This window comes from Notamacropus eugenii, chromosome 1 (genome assembly GCF_028372415.1).
Source record: "Notamacropus eugenii isolate mMacEug1 chromosome 1, mMacEug1.pri_v2, whole genome shotgun sequence".
Lineage (NCBI taxonomy): Eukaryota > Metazoa > Chordata > Mammalia > Diprotodontia > Macropodidae > Notamacropus > Notamacropus eugenii.
The window spans coordinates 469,561,105-469,580,763 of record NC_092872.1 but is presented as its reverse complement, the minus strand read 5'-3'; the positions used below and the strand labels follow the sequence as shown (position 1 = coordinate 469,580,763).

The 19,659-nt window shown below is 36.9% G+C and overlaps 1 protein-coding gene across 10 annotated transcripts in view; it reads right to left on the bottom strand.

Moving 5' to 3' along the window:
- The window catches only part of FTO (FTO alpha-ketoglutarate dependent dioxygenase), a 417,587-nt gene that overhangs the window by 173,822 nt on the left and 224,106 nt on the right, over positions 1 to 19,659 (bottom strand). For 9 of the 10 annotated variants that reach the window (XR_011972181.1, XM_072632230.1, XM_072632231.1 and 6 more), the window contains one exon: positions 12,775 to 12,899. Coding sequence is in view for 8 of the 10 variants with exons in the window: in XM_072632230.1 (XP_072488331.1) it covers positions 12,775 to 12,899 (125 nt within the window). In the remaining 2 variants the exon portion in view is untranslated. Of the gene's footprint in view, positions 1 to 12,774; positions 12,900 to 19,659 lie in introns of those variants that run through there. The other variant, XR_011972182.1, reaches the window with a different exon arrangement.

The window sequence follows — 19,659 nt, the reverse complement described above, 5'->3', positions numbered from 1 at the left end:
CCAGTCTCAGTTCTGTTTCCTGTTGGTGGAGAATACTTTTGTCTACTCCCCCTTTTTTAGGGAAATAGTCCTTTCCTCCAGACTTAAACTTGGTGCTTTACTATCACTTTTCCAAGCCTCAGTGCTTCTCACCCTGGTAGGGACACCATCAGGGGTATCTAATTCAGGGTTAAGATTTTTGTCATCAACATCCAGACCAAAAAATGTTTACAGAGGTGACTGACTCTGTTAGCACCAATGCTCCTGGTGCAATGCTGGGGTACAAGTCAGTGGCCTTTTTTCATACTGGAGAGAGAACAGTGGAGGTTAGAATGGCACCCAATCATTAAACAAACATTTATTAAGCACCTACTATGCACACAGCACTTGTTCTAGGGGAGGAGAAAATATAAATTTTTGCTCAGACATAGTCCCTGATCTCAGGGACTCTTAAAACTTTGGCCAAGGAAAGAAGACAAATACATAACTATAACTGACACTACTATATTAACTATAATTAAGGATATTAAATAATAAGAGTAGTAAAGACTTACAAAACAATACCTATGGTTCCTCCTAGGGAAAAGGTTATTACTAATTTCAGGGAGACGTGGGTGGTATGGGAAAGGCCATAAGGAGAAACTGCCATTCAAGCTGAATTTTTACCAATAGCAAGGGATTCAACAGATGGGAATGAGGAGTGAGAACATTCAAGGAATGATGTGTAACACAAGCAAAAAGCTTGAAGGTAGTAAGGTATGAGATATATGGGGACAGAGAGTAATAGAGTATACTATTTACCTGTAAATGGAAAATGGATGGAAAAAATAAAATAGAGAAATAGATTGTGTGCCAAATTTTAGAGGGCCTTAAATGCCAGACAAAAGGATTTGCCTTCACTGGCAGGTCACTGAAAGGGAACTACTAAAGACTTTTGAGCAGAGGACTAACATGGCCAAAGCTACCAGTAAGAAATAGTCTGGCTAAAGTATACAGGAAAAGTTGGAAGAGGAAGAAGATGAAGGCAAGGAGATTTATTAGGCCATTATTTCAATCACTGAGTAAGGTGGTAATGAAGGCCTATATGGGAAGAGAGGGAGAAGAGACTGATGTGCAGGATGCTGGTGAGTGGAATGAACAGGACTTGGTGACTGATTGGGATGAGAGGTGAAGGAAAGAAAAGGGTCAAATAAAACTCGCATATTGGAGCCAGAGAGAAGGGCAGGTATATGAGGAAAGATAAATGGCTCACTTTTGGGGGTGTTGAGTTGGAGAGATTGCCAGAAGGGGCAGGGAGTGGGAGAAGTGAAAATATTGAGGTCTGAGGAAGAGAGGAGGGAGTTTATGTAGGATGGTCCCAGAATTTTCACTGAAGAGGAAGAGATCATATATTCTTACATAAGGGTATGGGTGGGCTTGGAGAATAGGGAATTGATAAGGACCAAAAATAAGGGTTTTTAGGCAGTAGGGAGGATCCAACTGAAGTTATAACAACAATCTTTCACCCCTAAATCTTCCCAGCTTCTGAACTTTCTTATCGCTATTGAGGGTACCACCACCATACTCCCAGTCACATAGAACCATCACCTCCATGTTATCCTAGACTCCTCACTCTTATTTATCCTTCATATTCAATATACTATCAAATCATACCATTTTTACCTTGATAATATCTCTTGAATAGGTCCCATCCTCTCCCCTCATACAACAACCACCATAGTTCAGGCTCTCAACACCTTTCCTGGATTATTGCAATAGTTATGTTTTTTTTTTTTAATTGCTCTCTCTTCCTCAAGTATATCTCCATTACAAGCTAACTTCCACTTAGCTGTCATTTTTCTAAAGTATTGGGATGACTATTATGACCATGTCACCCTACCTTACCCCCACTCAATGAGCACCAGTGTTTCTCTATTATCTTTAGGAACAAATATAAACTCCTCTGTACAGTATTTAAAATTCTTTATAACCTTACCCCTTTCTACCTTTTCAGCCTTCTGACACCTTACTCCCTTTCACCATGTATTCTATAATATAACCACATTGACCTACATGAAGTTCCTCAAAAACTACACACCATCTTCTCATCACCCTACCTTTGCACTGGCTGTGCCTCCCATACTTGGAATGCTCTGCTCCCTCCACCTGACCCTTTGATTTTCCTGGCTTCCTTCAAGACACAGCTAAGAGTCTACCTTCTGCAGGTCTCCTCACTATTAATGGAGCTTTCTGAGAGATGAGTCATAGGTTGTATATAAACCTGTTTGTTTGCCTGTTGTATTCCCTGTTAGAACGTAAGTCCCTTGAGGGTAAAGACTATTATTTTTCTTTCTTTGTATCTCCAGTTTAGCACAGTGTCTGGCATATAGTAAGTGATTAATAAGTAACTGACTGATTGAATGCCTCAATAATATAAAATATAGTTTTTAAAAGTTTACAAAGATTATACAATATATAGTTTTAGTGGTTAAAACTGGCTTGATTTTGTGACTTTTCCCCAGGAAAGTTCAATAGTGAATTTGAGCATCACTGCTATATTCCTAGGAAAGGGGTACTTACTACTCTAACTCAAAGACATACAGTTAATTTTCTTCATCAAAGAGCTGCATCACTTTATAATAATATATGGCTTATAGTCCTTGGAATGAATGACTCTGAAAAGTTATAAAGTCTCCTTTCATGGAGATTTCTCAGAATGAATCAGACTCTTCATTAAAGTTTTAATCCAGCCTTGCAAGAATGTATGCTGTATTTCTGGTGGTGGTGAAGGGTCTTCTGTTGTCTGTGTTCACATTATCCATGGCATCTAATCAGAAAATTTATTTGGCAAAACGAGTAAGAGATCTGAGAGCTAAAACCATCTTAAACTTAAATTAATTCATGTTGATCTGGGTATGGAATATAAGTGGCTGGTGTCTACTTCCAAGGAAATGATTAGTCCCACTGTATTCTAGCACAGACCATATCTGGAATATCTTGTTCGGTTTTGGGCACCACATTTAGATGACCAGGATGACGTAACTTAAAATCATGTTAGATGAGGACTGGTTAAAAGAACTGGAGATGTTCAACCTGAATCAACACTTAGTCAGTCATAAGCATTTATTAAGTGCCTACCATGTGCCAGGCATAAAGAATGAAATAAACCCTACAAAGGAGACTTGTGGTGAGATAGGACAACAGTATTTGAGGGGTTATTAGATGGAATAAGAAGATCAGACTTATTCTACTTGGCCCCACAAGGAAGAACTAGGAGCAATTAATGAAAGACTCAAAGAAGCACATTTAGGTTTCCATAACAAATTCAAATAACATTTATTAAATGTTAAATTTCCACACTGGTTGCCTACTGAGTCATCTGGGCAGCTAGGTAGTGCAGTGGATAATGCCAAGACTGGAGTCAGGAACACCTGAGTTCCTATCTGGCCTCAAACACTTACTAGCTATGTGTATGTCACTTAACCCTGTTTGCCTCAATTTCCTCATCTGTAAAAATGAGATGGAGAAGAAAAGGGCCAATCATTCCAGAATCTTTGCCAAGAAAACCACAAATGGGGTCCTGTAGAGTTAGACATGAGTGAAATGACTGAACAACAATGACCATGTCATACCCTTTCCACCCAAGTGATTCTGAACCCCTAGCTGTTACTCTTTGAACCCTTTTCTCCATCTCTCACTGTACTCTCCCTTATTCCCATCCCCCTAACACACCCCACCTCCTAGCCTCTCACTCTAAAGCACAACACTTCCACTCTGTTCTCTGGAATGCCTATTCTGCAAGTAACAGACTTGCTTTCATCTCAAACCTTTTCCTTTCTCATTCCTTCCATCTTACTGCATCCATTGAGACTTGGCCTCCTCCTGATGACAAAGCTTACCTATTCACCTTCACCAGTACTTCCACTTATACTCCACATTCACTTGTGATGGGGAATTTAGAATTTTCCTTGCTCTAAATTGCCATTTTCAGACAATCTCACTACCACCATCACTCATCAACCTCTCCTTGTTTGGGGTTCATTCAATTCTTATGACCCAATAAAAATTCTAATAGCTGTTACCTACTGACTTCCAGGAGACTTCCCCTTCTTTCCTCAATGAGTTCAGTGCTGAACTTACAGAATCTCTCTCCTCTCCAACTCCTGGCCTCACACTATGGAAGTTCAATATACATACGCATGTGTATATATGGATATGGATAACTCTCTCAAATACTAATCTCCAAGTTCATCTACATAATCACTGCTCATGTCCTACTTCTCTACCCCACTTCAGCTACACACAAAGACAGTCATAGCCATGATCTTGCCATCACCCACAATTAGGCTGCTTCTACATTCATAAATGTATCTAATTACAATCTGTTATCATTCCACCTTTCCTTTGCAACTCTTGAACCTGTTTTTCATCATCACCATGACCTCCAATCCTTTTACCCCTCCGTTTAATCCAGGCCATTACCCTTACACTGGCTGCACCCTCTTCTCTTCCCCATTAGTGATCCCTTAGTGAACTAGTTCAACTCTACACTGTCCTCCTCTTTGGAATCCCTTGCCCCTTATCACCAAACTTATACCATTAAGCCTAAGCTGTGGATTATTCCCACAATCTGCTGCCTTTATTTCTACCAGATACTGCTGAATGAAACTCGAGAAAGTCATAAAAGTATACTGACTGGGTAAACTACCAATGTATGTATATAATTTATGTATCTCAAGTTATATACCCTATTTATCTCAACTGGATACTCACTAGAGCAAGGCAGTTCTTTTTACATCTCCTTAATCAATTATCACATTCACAACAGAAACTTTTCCAAACATTTTTATCTCTTTTTAAACCTGCCATGGCTTTCTCTCCTCCAACCTTCTCAGCTGAGAATCTTGCCTCATATCATATTGAAAAAAAGATTGTCTCTGAAGTACCATCCAAATATGAGATTCTGGGAACCAAATCAGAGTTTATAGGGCCCATTGCCATCAATCCTAAGAAAAGCTGTTGGTTGATATGGAAAAAAAGCAGTGTTCCATGGAATTCAGAAGACACTACAAACTATCTAACATCTTACCTAGAGAATCACTAGCCCTGAAAAATATGTGCTGAAATATCTGGTATATACATTCAATCAGCACTGACAATGGAAAGATTCTAAAATGAAAGGGCATGAAGGTGGGCAGAGTTAGCCCCTACCTCATAACTAATTGTTCATATCATAAAGAAGAGGAGAAGGAGGAAGGGATGGGTAAGAATGGTAGACCTTGAAGCCTTGACCACTGTGTTTTAGAAACCTAAAAACTCTCTATCCAAATGTTAACTGTTAATCATGAATTATCAAGGTTAAGAGATTTATACAAATTTTGTAATTGGTTATTTTTCAATCAATTTAAATCACTAACCCAACTGAATATGCAGGAAATGATAATAATACTCATAATAACACCTGAGTTCTAGATTTTGAAGCCTTGACAAAGAGACAAATTGAGTACAACCTCAAAAGGAAAGATAAGAGAGGGGAAGAATAAAAGATAACCTTTTTTTGGTACAAAAACAAGTTTTAACTTTGGAGCATTACAGTTGTTTAATGGAAATAATATGGAATATAATGGAAATAATATGGAAAGATACATATGGGATCATGAGTATAGAATATGCTTTATTTTAGGATGGAGTTAGGGATATATAGATATATACATACATTTATATAAACACATACATATACATATATATACACATATATATGTATGAAGCCTCCTTTAAACATAGCTAATGGGGCTGTGACAAATTTCTATAAGAAAATGTCACCATCATTCATATTTTAAAAACTGTTCTAAGTATGTGTGGAGAGACACTTTTAAGCCCAAGGAAGCATACTTGGTTGCTTATCCTAACTGTACCAGAGAATCCTAGATAGAACCAAGGCTACATAGGATTTTATAATAAGATTGCTCTCAGGTGAAAAGATAATGATAAATGTACATGTACACACACAAACAATGGAGGGGCATGTTGATGGCCAATGTCAGATCAAGTTGCAGCTTTATTATTTTTGATTTTCCCTGAACCTTTTTCACTTGATCTGTCTTCTTTGGAGAGCTACAAATAGGAGAAATATGTGTGAATGGCAGAAGCAAAGAACCAGATGGTCACCAAAAGCAAAGTCTAGCAATAAGCAACTAGATACAGGGCCACAGTGACCTCAGATGGTGGATACTTGAGCACAGCTGTGAATGAATGAATGAATGAATGAGCAATTATTGAAGTACTGAGTATATACCAAAGCACTGTGCTAAGTGCTTGGGAAACAAATAGAAAAATTGAGTTTCTGCTTTCAAGGAGCACACTTTCTAATTGGGGGAGACAACATACGTAAGAAGGCTCAGGTGCAGGGCAAATGGAAAGGCCCAGAAGTCCTAAGTGTCTCGAGATAGGGTAGATGACAAGGTTCAAGATTCATGAGGTTACAATAGTAGGTCAGATCACAGGGCAGTGGACTGTAAGACATGGAGGCAGGACAGATTATAAGGCCTGAAGTACCTTAAGGAGGCAGAGGCAAAGTGGTTAGTAAGGCATGATGGTCCTCCATCTCATTAGAAGGTTGATTCCCATCTCATCCAAACTGGGTAGCGATCAAAAAGCCCAGGGGAAGAGGAAAGGCAAAGGAGGAGGCTATGGCCAGTGACAGCAGGTCTTCTGGCCTTTCTATCACTCTATCCTGGTTCTGATTCTGGTACTGGCTTTGGGCTCTGGAATGGGAAGTGTGACCCAAACAGCAGGTCTTCCCACTGCTCCATCATCCAGAATGAGTTCTATGACTATGTGCTATGTAATGGGAAGGTAACAGCTTCATTTGGAGTCTTCTTCTCCCAATAAGGCAAATATTCTGCTACTCTTTGTGCCACAGTGGGTATGTTACAAGTCAGCACTGAGAGAAAGATGGTCTTTTCAAGTCTGCCATTTTAAAATATTGCCTTTTAAAACTGATTGCACTATTTTCGTGGTTTCATGCTTTGTGTGGTCTTTAACAAATGTTTTTATTTTTGGTACTTGTACCCTCCGGCAGTTTTACAATAGGCATAATCTTGAAAGTTAGAAAAACAAAGTTTATTCCTAAAACATCTCTTTCCCTGTATTGTCCTATTCCTAGACATTCTGATTATTAGAAATTCACATGCCTTTACTAACTAAATCAAAGCTAAAGACAAAAAACAAGATGAATTGTAAGAGCAAATTATTTCCTGAAGTAAGCATTATGAAACCTGAATTTTTTTCAGCTGCTGTGTGTGAAAGTTGTATTAGAAAGCAGGCAATAAACACTGTCAAAAGTCACTTGACTCCCTAACAGTACAACAAGCTCCAAGGGAAAGAAGGACTCTTGATTTTCAATTACAGCTCTATTATTTTCCCCAAAGACTCAGCACATCTCTCAATTTTCGGCTGAAAGAATACATTTTTTCCTCTATGGCATCTTATAGGGAACTTCCTGCATACTTTCTCCCTGTTTCATTACTGCACAATGCCTAGAATGTGCTGAGCACTTTATGTGAAGCTTTGCACACAGAAGGTTCTCAATAAATGCTAAATAAATGAACAAATTTGTATTTCATAATCATGGGAAAATGGTAGCTATCTTTGCAGAAAAAAAACCACTTTGCTTGGTGATCCTAAATATTGCTTTACAGAAAATAATGAAATATTCCTGGAATAATTCAAGAGATAATCTAGTAGAAACCAACCATAGTAGCAAATCACGGTGATCTATGTTCCATTCACTTGTGGCACTGATTAAATGAAATAACTAAAAATATTTCTTTGCAAATTCAAGGCAAATGACACAAAAGTCTATTCCTTTTATCTAGGCATCTTCCAATACTTTACCATTTGGATTTTATTACTTTAAAGTTTCTTTTTTCTAATGAAATTCCCCCTTTTAATTAAAGAGTGATCACAAGGTTTTCAGCAACTTGGGGGGTGGTAGAATCCAATCATTTTTAGCCTTTACATAATATACATTTCAAACATACCTAAAGCACTAAATATGCTAATGAAAGGCAGCCTTGGGAAGATGCCTAGGCTTGCTTAATATAAACAAAAGCACTGAATTTTTGGTAAGAGCAGATCAGACACAGACACTGAACTGTACCTATTCTTTGTCATCCTTTTCAAATGATAATTCTTTCACTGTCACCATTAAATCTTAATCTATCCCAGCTTCTTGTATGGGTCATTGATTCTATATGTACTGCTGTTATTTTAAAATGGTTCCCCTTGGAAGGGAAAGAGGAAAAAAAAAGCTGTCGAGAGCCAGATGGGCCACTTCACAGTTCATTTATCAAACCTAATACACTGGGCTCCACCCTTCTCTCACTCACTATTGCTGTTAAACTTCCATATAATTTGGTAATCATTTTCATTATCAGAGAATGACCCTAAAGGAGACTACCCTGGGATGCCCAGTCCACACAAGTCTTCCAGCTGTTCCTTTTCTGTTTCTTCCTACAGTAGACCGTAAGAACCTCATAGTTTATTAGCTGCAGACTGACCTTTGGGAAGCAGAGGTCAAGAAGGGGTCGGATCTGAGGGCTTGCCTAGCTCTTTAAAAGCTATAACGACTTGTCCATCAGACACTAGTAGACAGTATAAACAAACCTAAATCTTCAGAAATTCTGGACCACTTCTGTTAACACTTCCCCCACATTCAGTTTTTTCCTGATGTACTTTGGATCCTTCAATCCTGCAAAAGTGAATAAACATCCCTGATAAGCTTGTTTGAAGAGAGTTGTTTGTGGGGTCATTCGCCTTAAGGATAGAAACCCTTAGCACTCAAATGCATCTTTGGAATCACCAATGGCACTGTGACAAACTGAGTTGCCTATAGTCATGCAAAACAGACACCTTACTTAAAAGGTAAATCCACAAGACACATGCGCTTCCTGTTCAACACTCTTTGGATAGGCCAAAACAAGGCCCAACAAGCTCCTAGCTAGAAGACATGCCAACATTTGATGAGTATTAGAAGTTCTACCTTGAAAAACAAAACAAAAAGACAATACGTTGTCCCCCCAGTCCCATCCGGTGCAATCTCAGTACTGCATTGGAGCCTGCCAAGAGACTTAAAATTCTTATATTACAGTAGGCCTACAGTAAAGTTTCTGCCTGCTGATGTGACTTGGTTGACCTATATTTCTCAAAGTTGTACTCTTCATAATGAGTTCTCTAATGTGCAATATAAGGTAATTAGAGTCATCTGTATTTAACATCCAGAGGAAAAAAAATCTATTATCTAATCTAGCTGATCCCCTGATAGCCTGTTGAAAGTAAAATACTGTAACCTATTGCTTGGCCTTTGACAAGTGCTAATTATTTCCTGTCCAAGCACATTTTTCTCATGTAATTCCAAAGTACACAATAGGCTGATCTCTAAAACCCAGGCAGCTCAGCAAGCAGTGTGGCGGATGTTTTATAACTTTCACCACCACATGCTTGATGGCTACCATAGTCAATGCCTCATTCCAGACATCCAGCTGAAGCTTTGATGAGAAAAAGAGAGTAGGTGTACGGTAACAGCCTGTTTATGTGGTTCATATGGATGAGACTCTTAGATAGGTCACTGGGATGGGAAACATCAAATGATGGGGGTGGGGGAAGAATAAGAGTTATTTAATACCCTTAGGATACTTTCTGAGCTCTCAAGACACTGCCCTCTTGAAATATTCTTTCAGGTGTTTAGTTTTAAAGAGGCCTGCACAGTATCTTTGCTAAGCTTTCTCTTCCCCCTCTCCTCCCCACATCTCACCACCCCCCTCTCACGCCACAAAGTGTTTTAACATTTTTGTTGCAGAGACTAGACTACATCTACTTCAGCACTGGCTCCAACTCCTGATTAAATTGTTAGTAGTAAGTAAAAGCCAGAAACACTGTAACCAGACTCCTTTTAAACAAGCTATTTTTGTCAGGCAGCCTGGTGATTTGGTGTATTAGGAAATTATTGTTAACAAACCAAAGCACTCTCCAAAAGACATCCATTCTCAACATTTATGCTTTCTCTGTGTAAGGCTGACTTTCGGGGGTTTTTTTTGTTTGTTTGTTTTATTCTATTTTCTCCTGAGGTAGAATGTGGTGGAGGTGGTAGAAGGCCTTTTTTTCTTCACTTATTTCCCTTTTCGTTGCCCATCTCTTTTTTTAATGAGGCTGACTGGAGACCGGGTAGAAGGAAAAGTCCAGAACTGAAAGGGTCAAACAGAAGAAGACTTATATCTCTCTCTCTCCAAACTGACATTTTATTTTTTCAAGTAGTATTAGAAACAGATCAGTTTAAAAAAAGAAACCAACTTAAATTATTTAAGTTTAAGAAAAAACAAATTAGAAAATTATTTAATCATTGCAACTGAAGTTGAATGGATTCACCCATCTCTCTAAAATAAAAATGAACAGTACTTATATACCATTGACACTTGGCTCTCCTGAGCGTCTTCTTCCTTGGAAAAAATCTATCTTGCCTAGTTTGATCAAATGAAGCATAGAATCTGACAGCTAAAATTCATCAAGTACTTACTAAGGCACATTGGTAGGCACTGGGAATACCAAATCAAAACCAAAATCGTCTCCATTCCCTCAAGGAACTTACATTCTACAGAAAAGAACTCACTTGCAAGTACTTACAACTGTTATCATGTTGATTTTTTTGGCATATATACATTTATATTTGTATAGTCTCCCTCTCCTCCCTGCCCCCCACCAGCTCCTCGATATAGGGTAGACATGCTTTCATTTTTGTCCAGATCTTCCAAGCACAAAATGCTTGGCACATAGTGGGTGCTGATTAACCCACCGATTCATGCTTATCTTGGCTTTGCTTGAAAACCAAGAGTGAACAAGCAGGAACACAGGGTCTTCATGAGGCAGCCCATTCCAATTTGTTACCAAAAAAGTTTCTCTATAAACAAGCCAGTATCTGATGCAACATCCAGGGACTACTCCTAGTTCTACCTTCTTGAGCCAAGTGGTGTAAGTACAATCCATTTTCCCCATAACAACCAGTCTTCTGATCACTTGGAAAATGTAATCACACTGCCCCCTAAACTTTTTCTTTTTCAGGTTAAACATCCCCTTGTACCTTCACCCGCAATCCTTATATGGTATGAGCTTGATGCATTCTGTTATCCTGTTCTGTTGTCCTGTTCTGAAAACTCTTCCACTTATCAATGACTAGCACCTTCTGTCAGAATGGTCACATGGCCTCTGAAGACAGTCTAAGATCATAGCTGCGTTTTGACTGCCCCACACACTATTCCCTTGTACTATTACATGTGTAGTCCCTGAAAACTCAGATTTTTTTCAAACACTTCTACTACCTCCTTGATCTTATGAATAAGGTTTATTGAAGCAAATGTAAGACTTTATATTTATTCTTCCTGTTAAATTTAACCTTTACTGATATAATTCTGAGTTCAAAATGACTGAGATCTTTTGGATCTTGACACTATCATTTGACTTGTTAACTATCCATCCCAGCTTTGTGTCCCCTGAAAATTTGATAAGCTTACCATATATGCCTTTATCTAAATTTTTGGCAGAAATACTACAAAGAATATGATTAAATACAAATACTAAAGACATTCCTCCAAAGAAGCTGGCATTGTAGAAATAATGACTGTTTTGAGTCCAGTCATTCAACTAGTTCCAAATCTCCCTAACTACTGTACTCTAGGTCCCTAACTCTCCATTTTGTCCACCAGAACAGCATGAAAGATTTTATTAAATTCTTCGCTAAAATCTAGATAAATTATGGCTACTGTAGTCCCCTGATGTACCAATGCAGTCTAGTAACCCAGTTAAAAAAAGGAGTTAAGGTTGGTTTGACATGATCTATTTTTGATGAAACTATGCATTATCTTTGTGATTTAGGTGAGTCTTTTAATTTTTTCATAATTGATACTAGTTGAACTATCAATCACAGCAGATTATCAATTGCAGATATACCTCATTACTAAACATGGTTTTCTGTAATTAGCAGGATTTCAACTACAAAATATAGCAGTCTTCTACTCTGCTTCCTTACCCTCCTGCATAAAGATATTTACCAACCTCAAAATTCTTTGCAACAAAAAGTTATAAATCAAATATGTTGGGGAATAGCGGTATGTTTTCATTTGCAAAATTACACACTGAGTAAATGAATGTTAAAATATAGCATCAGAAATGCTAGGAAAATTGACTGTGTAGAAACTTGTGTGGAAGCCTCAACAAAATTCAGAGTTCACTGAAGCACAATTAAGTTTATGTGCAAAGAAACTGGGGTGATCTGATGGTAATTAATACTTATTTAATATCTCACAAATGAGATGGAAAAATATGCCAGACGAAAATTTTCAAGCAATTCATCCTTCATCAAGTGCTGTAAGAGCATTCACTACAAGTATTTCCCAGGCTTCTATCCATGTTGGTTTTCAATCAATGTGTTGCAATTTAAAACTGGTTTTTCAGCATCAGGTACATTATGCTTAGAATGTAAACATCTATACTATATATTAAACCAAGAGCTAAATCTCAATCTCTCTCTCTCTCTTTCCCTCTCGCTCTCCCCATTTCACCACACACACACATAGTGACACAAGTCACAATAAATAACATAGATACCAAAAGTAATAAAGTAAACTTCTCCAGAAAGCATCTTGAGGGTACGTTTTCCCCCCATAGGCCCTCCAATGAGAAGAATCAAGTCAGCAACAAGGAAGCTCCTTAGCTAATACTGTGGACTTCAGTAAACAAAAAGAACCATTTAATTAGAGGTCTAACCTCATACACCATTCCATTCGTAGCTCCTGTCGTGTGGTGAGCAAGGCAAGTAAATCTGTTATGATTTCATTCTTTTGTTCCATGGGCCATCCCTCTTTTCTGATTTCACAAAGCACTGCATTTGTCTAAGAAAAATGATAAAAAAAAGAAAGAAAGAAAAAGAGGAAGAAAAACATAAAATTAATAAAAAAGCCCATAAGCAAATAAGGACAGTAAATCAATGGCTTTTTTTATTACAGTTCCACTGCTAACAAATCAATACAGTAAATGATGGTCAAAAATGGGCACCATATATTTGGTATTTAATCAATGTACATGGCACATAAGGTAACCTATAAAGTTCCATTGCCTTAAGTAACACATTGTGCATTCTCTCTTTCATTTTCTCAACACACATGCCTATTTTTTTCCCTTTGAGCTGCTGAGCATAAGCTATTATTAGAAATGATTTTCACGTACGCTTCTCTGTGAGTTGTTTGTTTTGCCTTTTTTAAAAAGAAGTCTTTGACTTTTCCTCTCTCCACTTCCTGCTACCAGCTGTGGCTTTCTGCACTGTCTCTCCTCTTTGAATCATTAATTTCTATTCCCAGCCATGCCAATGATTTTTTTCTTCCCTCCGTCATTCTTCTTGGTTGGTGAAGAAAACAAAACAAAACGAAAACCAAGATCTTGATAATAAATAAGTGCACACAACTCAAGGATTATATGATATCAAAAATGACATTTTCCAGATTTGAAAATTCACTGCACATACAATTTAAGATGAGTTTAAGGTATCTTTAAAGACAGATTAAAAGTTCAGCTATAAGGGAGTAACAATTTGTGGGGAATTGTTTATTCTAAGATCATGGCAACAGAAAGAAATAGTACTCAGAGCTGAGCATATACATACTCATATTTACAACCTTTGCCTAGCTGTAGGAAGTCAGAGGGGAAATCCTCTTTAAATAGTTAAGACCTAAACACCCCTTACCATGTATAGACTTCAAGTAAGAAAATTCTATATTCTTCTACTTATCTTTTTCACTCAATTCCAACAAAACTGCGAAACCTGTTGGTTTATATGTTTATATGTTATATGTGTTAAGATCGCTACCAAATATACAAAAATATTAATATAAAACTGTACAAATGTAGCTGTAAATTTGAGCAATGCCCAGTCATTTCAAGCATACACTTTTTAAAACATGTGCATCTAACTTCACATAAATTAAAGAGGAGAATCTAAAGCTGTCAGAAAGTTGTTCTACATTTAAACTGTGTCTTTTGGCAATATTCCTAACACAAAAACTATTAGAGAAAAGAAAAGTCTCCACATTAGTGTCTTAAGTACTCTATAATAATTTCCTCACCCAATTTATGCCCATAAAACTATTTTCACAATGAAAATCCCAACATAATTTGCCCTTCCACTGATTTTATATAATCTCTTTACAATCTGCATAATCTCTTTATGCTCTCATCTTCCAAGGACAAGGGGGCTTCCATCAGGGCTCTGTTGGACACACTTTAACTGGTTGGCAGCAGGATTTTCAGACCTCGGCTGCAGAACCAAATTGCATGGCCTCTTCAGGCAATCCCACTGCTAAAAGGCTGACACCAACAAGTATCTAAAGCATGTCTAATTCCAAAGAGGCCCAGTTTCAAAGAGTATTCAAACAAACAAAAGCCTGTTTCCTTGGCTATGTATAACTTAACTCATGTATACCTAATATGAGAGCTGTATGGATAACAAAGGGTTATTTAGCCCCTTCCTCCACATTTGAAAGTACATATTATATTTACCTCAAAATCAAAAATGCTGAAACAGATTCAAATATACACATCAGAAGGGTCCCATCAATATAATTAAGAGCATAAATGCATTTCTATCAAAAAAGGTTATTTTTTCTTGGAATTAGATTTTATTTTTTTTAAATCACTGTCATTCCTTTAAGAATCAAAACTTCCGCAAATGTATTCCAGTTTTTTGGGGGGGAAAATATTTAGATTTCCCATATGTTGTTAGGAAATTTTACTTCATAATACTTTCATCTTGGTGTTGCAAAAGTGATGGATACTTTTCAAAGGATCTTTTCCCAACCTACCAGGTCCCCAAATTCATATACTTTCTTCCCATACTTTCCTGCATAAAAAGGACATGTTTGATGACATGAGTTGTGTTCCTACTAGTTTTATTACATGTCCTAGCTGCCCACAGCCTGTTTTCAGATTCTAGGCCCTGCTGTTCCATCCTAATTGGCACGGTTGCACTAAGAGGGTACAAATTATAATAGACAGTGAACTAAAAACACAGAAGAAAACAGACAATAAAGCTCTTATTCCCAATATCTAGACTTTATTCTTCACATTATTTCGAAGCCACCTATAGCTGCTCTGTTTCAGGGGAACCCTGGATAAGCAAAGGGGAAAAAAAGGACAGATTTAACAAGAGATATGAAAAAGAAGCATTCCAGAGGAAAAGAGATATTCATATGTGCTTGACTTTAAGAAACCCTGGTATATTAAAGGAGGAAAACTACAACAATTCCCAAAACCAACACAGAGGAAGGGATTATTCAATCCACAAAAAGGGTCTTTCTTTTATAAATGAATTAGTTTCAGGGTTCTTTTAAATACTCATTTTCCCTAGCCTAGTCAAATGATTATTCAAGTTTTGAAAATTTCGTTTACATACAACTTTTCAAGCCTATGCCTAACATATATTGAAAGTTACACCCAACTCAATGCGTCAAATATATAAAGATGACAGGCAGGGGGAGAATTCTTGGGATGAAGGAAATAACCATGGCTGCAATGAGAAAACAACAACAAAAAGAAGGCTGGGTCAGGAACAGCTTTATAGACTCTAAAATACAATACTCAAGTTGAAGACTTCACCCTCGCCCTTTTTAAATTTAGGATGAAAAGGACCCAGAGCACTAAAGATACCAAAGGACACTCTGGATTGCCAAGACAGCATGTTTTCCTATGGCAGTTAATGGTGATAGTTTCCTCTTTTTAGAGTGTCATCTCCTCCAAACTTGACTTCACCTAGGAAAGATTAATAGGCCATTTACCCAAGAGCAGCAGCATGGATGACAGGGCTGTCTCAAGAGAATCATAAATCTGAAAATATCAACATATCCTCACTTCTTCTAGAGCCTAAAACATAGCCTGGTCTCAAAACTTGGGAAAAGTGTACAGCATTGCTGAGAGAAATAATTTGTAGGTTAAGTTTCATGCCATAGTAACTCTTTCTGACTGAGTTCAAAACCTAGGGGAGCATGGAAATATTGACAAGCCTCAAGCCACAATCCACAGGGAGCAGGTTGGAACCAATAACATTCTTTCCTTCAGTTTCATCTCAAACTTAATTAATCTCCTTGACTCTGGATCTGTGACAATTCAACAAGAATGTCACTAAGTATTCTGTTCTTCAAAGCAAAATTAAAAAACTCAAATACCTCAACCTGTGTATCATCAAGAACTCAGAGAATGAGTAACTTCTAAATGTCTCACTTGATTTAGAGAACTGGGAACGATATGCCAAATGAGAACCATGATGCCATCAGAGGAACTATATACCAGACACTATCCAGATGCACAAGGAGTCTGTAGCATATTAAGAAAAAACATCTTCAATGATGTAAAATATTTGATAATGGTTTTGATTTTTGGAATTGGTCAAGAGAGTCCAGTAAGAAACTGGTAAGATAGGTAATCAGGCAGAGTAAAAATTTTTGGTAAAAAAAAATGATTTGATTATAAAATATGAATGATACAAATTTCTTTGTGTGGTTCATAAATTGGCTATAAAAAGCAATTTCAAAATATTTTTTGAATTCCTAAGATATTTTTGACAATGTCATAGTACTGTTGAAATAGTATATAACACCAAAGATAATAAGAGATACTACACTCTTTTAAGTGCACAAATTCACAGATTCAAAAAGAAATCACTGAATTTCAGAGTTACAAAGGACTTTCGGGAGCCACCCAGTACAACTCATACCTGAAAAAGGATCCATATTGCAACATAACTGAAAATATGACATCCAATTTCTGCCTGAAGATCTCTAAAGAGGGTGGATTTACTACCTCTTCAGGCATCTAATTCCACTTTGGGATATCTCTAATTATTAGAAAGTTTTAACTTATATATCAAGACTAAATATGTCTCTTTGTATATTCTACTCATTATTTCTAGTTCTTCCCTCTATGGTCAAATAAAATAAATCTAATCTCTCTTCTGCATAACTGAGAACTATCATCTCTGCCCTAAATCTTTTCTTCTCCAGGCTAAATATCCCCAATTCTTTCAACCATTCATCAAATGACATAGGTTCAAAGTCATTTACCATCCTTTTGCCCTCTTCTGGACACACTCTAACCAACATCCTTTCTAATATGTGGTACTCAGAATGGAACGTTATATTACAAAAGGAGTCTAACATGGTTGAATGTTAGAACTGATAGTATGACATTCAAAGAATTTTATACTTGGAGTCAGAATATTTAGTTTGAATTCAGAAAATGATACCGGTTTTATTGTCTGGCTCATAAATTGGCTGTAAAAAACAATTCCAAAATAACTTACTACCACTAATACAGTTTCTTTCCCTCTATGGGTCTCGAGTTCCTCATCTATAAAATGAAAAGATTAAGTGGAATAATATCTAGTATCTTCCAGTTCTAAAATTCTATTATGTTCTCATGGAGCTCACAAATGATGGAGACAGCGTGCAATTAACTAAATACAGAAAATATATACAGTACAAATTACATTAGAGTAAATAGCCATAGTAATCTAGTAGATGATAAATCGAAAGATCTAAGCTTTTGGAAGAAAAACTCATTATTTCACAAAAACTGCTAGGAAAACTGGAAAACAGTATGGCAGAAACTAGGTACAGACCAGCATCTCATACTATATACCAAGATAAGGTCAAAATGGATACATGATTTACACAGAAAGGTGATACCATGAGCAAATAAAGAGAGCTTGGAATAGTTTATCTGTCAGATTTATGGATAAGGGAAGACTTTAGGACCAAAGAAAATATAGAGAGCATTATGAAATAGAAAACAGATATTTTTGATGATATAAAATTAAAAGATCTTTGCAAAACAAAGTCCTTGCAACCAAAATTATAAGGAAAGTAGAAAAGTGTGAGGAAGTTTTTACAAGTATCTCTGATAAAGGTCTCATTTCTCAAATATATAGAGTTTATAAAAATTTAGAAATATTTTATAAATTTATTAAAAAATACAAGTCATTCCCCAACTGATAAATGGTCAAAGAATATAAACAGGAAGTTTTCAGACAAAGAAATCTACAGTCATATGAAAATATGCTCTAAATCGCTATTGATCAGAGAAATGCAAGTTAAAACAACTGTAAGGTACCACTATCTATCAGAGTGGCTAATATGACATAAAAGGAAAACGTTGGATTTTGGAGGGCACATGTGAAAACTTTGATATTAATATTCTATTGGTGGAGTTGCGAACTGATCCAGCCATTCTGGAGAGCAATTAGAACTGTGCCCAAAGGCTTATAAAACTTTGATCCAGCAATACCATTGCTACGTCTATATTGCAAAGATACCCAAAAAAGGGAAAAGGACCTATTTGCACAAAAATATTTACAGTAGCTTTTTTTCCTGGTGGCTAAGAACTTGAAATCAAAGGGATACCCATCAAGTGGAGAATGGCTAAACAAGCTGTGGTATATAACTGTAATGGAATATGATTGTTCTATAAGAAATGACAAAAAGGATAATTCAGAAAAATCTGGAAAGACTTACATGAACTGATACATAGCGAAATGAACAAAACCAGGAGAATGTTGCACACGTTAACAATAATATTGTTCGATGAAGAACTGTGAACAACTTAATTATTCTCAGCAATACAATGATCCAAGATAATCCCAAAGAGCTGATGATAAAGCATACACTCTGCCTCCAGAGAAAGAACTGATACTGACTGAATACAGACTGAAGCATGCTACTTTTCTTTCACTTTTTCTTTTAATTATGTTTGTACAAAGTGACTAATGTGGAAATGTTTTATATAATTGCACATGTATAACTTATATGTGATTGCTCGAAGGGGGGAGGGATAGAATTTGGAACTCAAAATTTTAAATAAAAATGTTTAAAAAATGGGAAAAACGTTAAGGAAGTGTGTCCAAGAAAATATATTAAAATGGAAATGTTTCTGGTAGGAATAAAAAATTAACTTATAAATATGTGCATGTATACATACACACACACATACATACATACACAGAGGATAATTTTGAAATAAACAGAAGGAAGACACTAGTATTAAGGGGGATAGCGAAAGGCTTCTTGTAGAAAGTGAGACTTGAAGGAAACCAGTGAAGCCAAGAGACAAAGATGAAAAGGGAGAGAATTCTAAGCGTGGGAACAGCCAGAGAAAATTCCCAAAGTTGGGAAATGGAGTGTCTTATATGAGGAACAGTAGGAAAGCTGGTAACCCTGGATCAGAGTATGAAAAAGTAAGAAGATGTCAGGTTATGAAGGGCTCTAAAAGCCAAATGGAGGATTTATATTTTTTTTTATTTTTATTTTTCATTTGATCTTGGAGGTAATAGGGAGTTACTGCAGTTCACTGAAAGAGAAGGGGGCAAGGAGGACATAGGGGTGAAAAGGAGGGGTCTGATGGTCAGACCTGTGCTTTAGGGACATCAATTTGATAGCTGAGGAGAAGATGGGCTATAGTGAGGAGAGATTTGAGGTGGGGAGACCAAACCAGTGAGCCAGCACAATAGTTCAGTCATGAAGTGATGAGGGTCTGTATCAGGATTATAGCATTATCAGAGGAGAAAAGGAGACACATACAAGAGATACGATAAAGGTGCAATGAACAGTACTT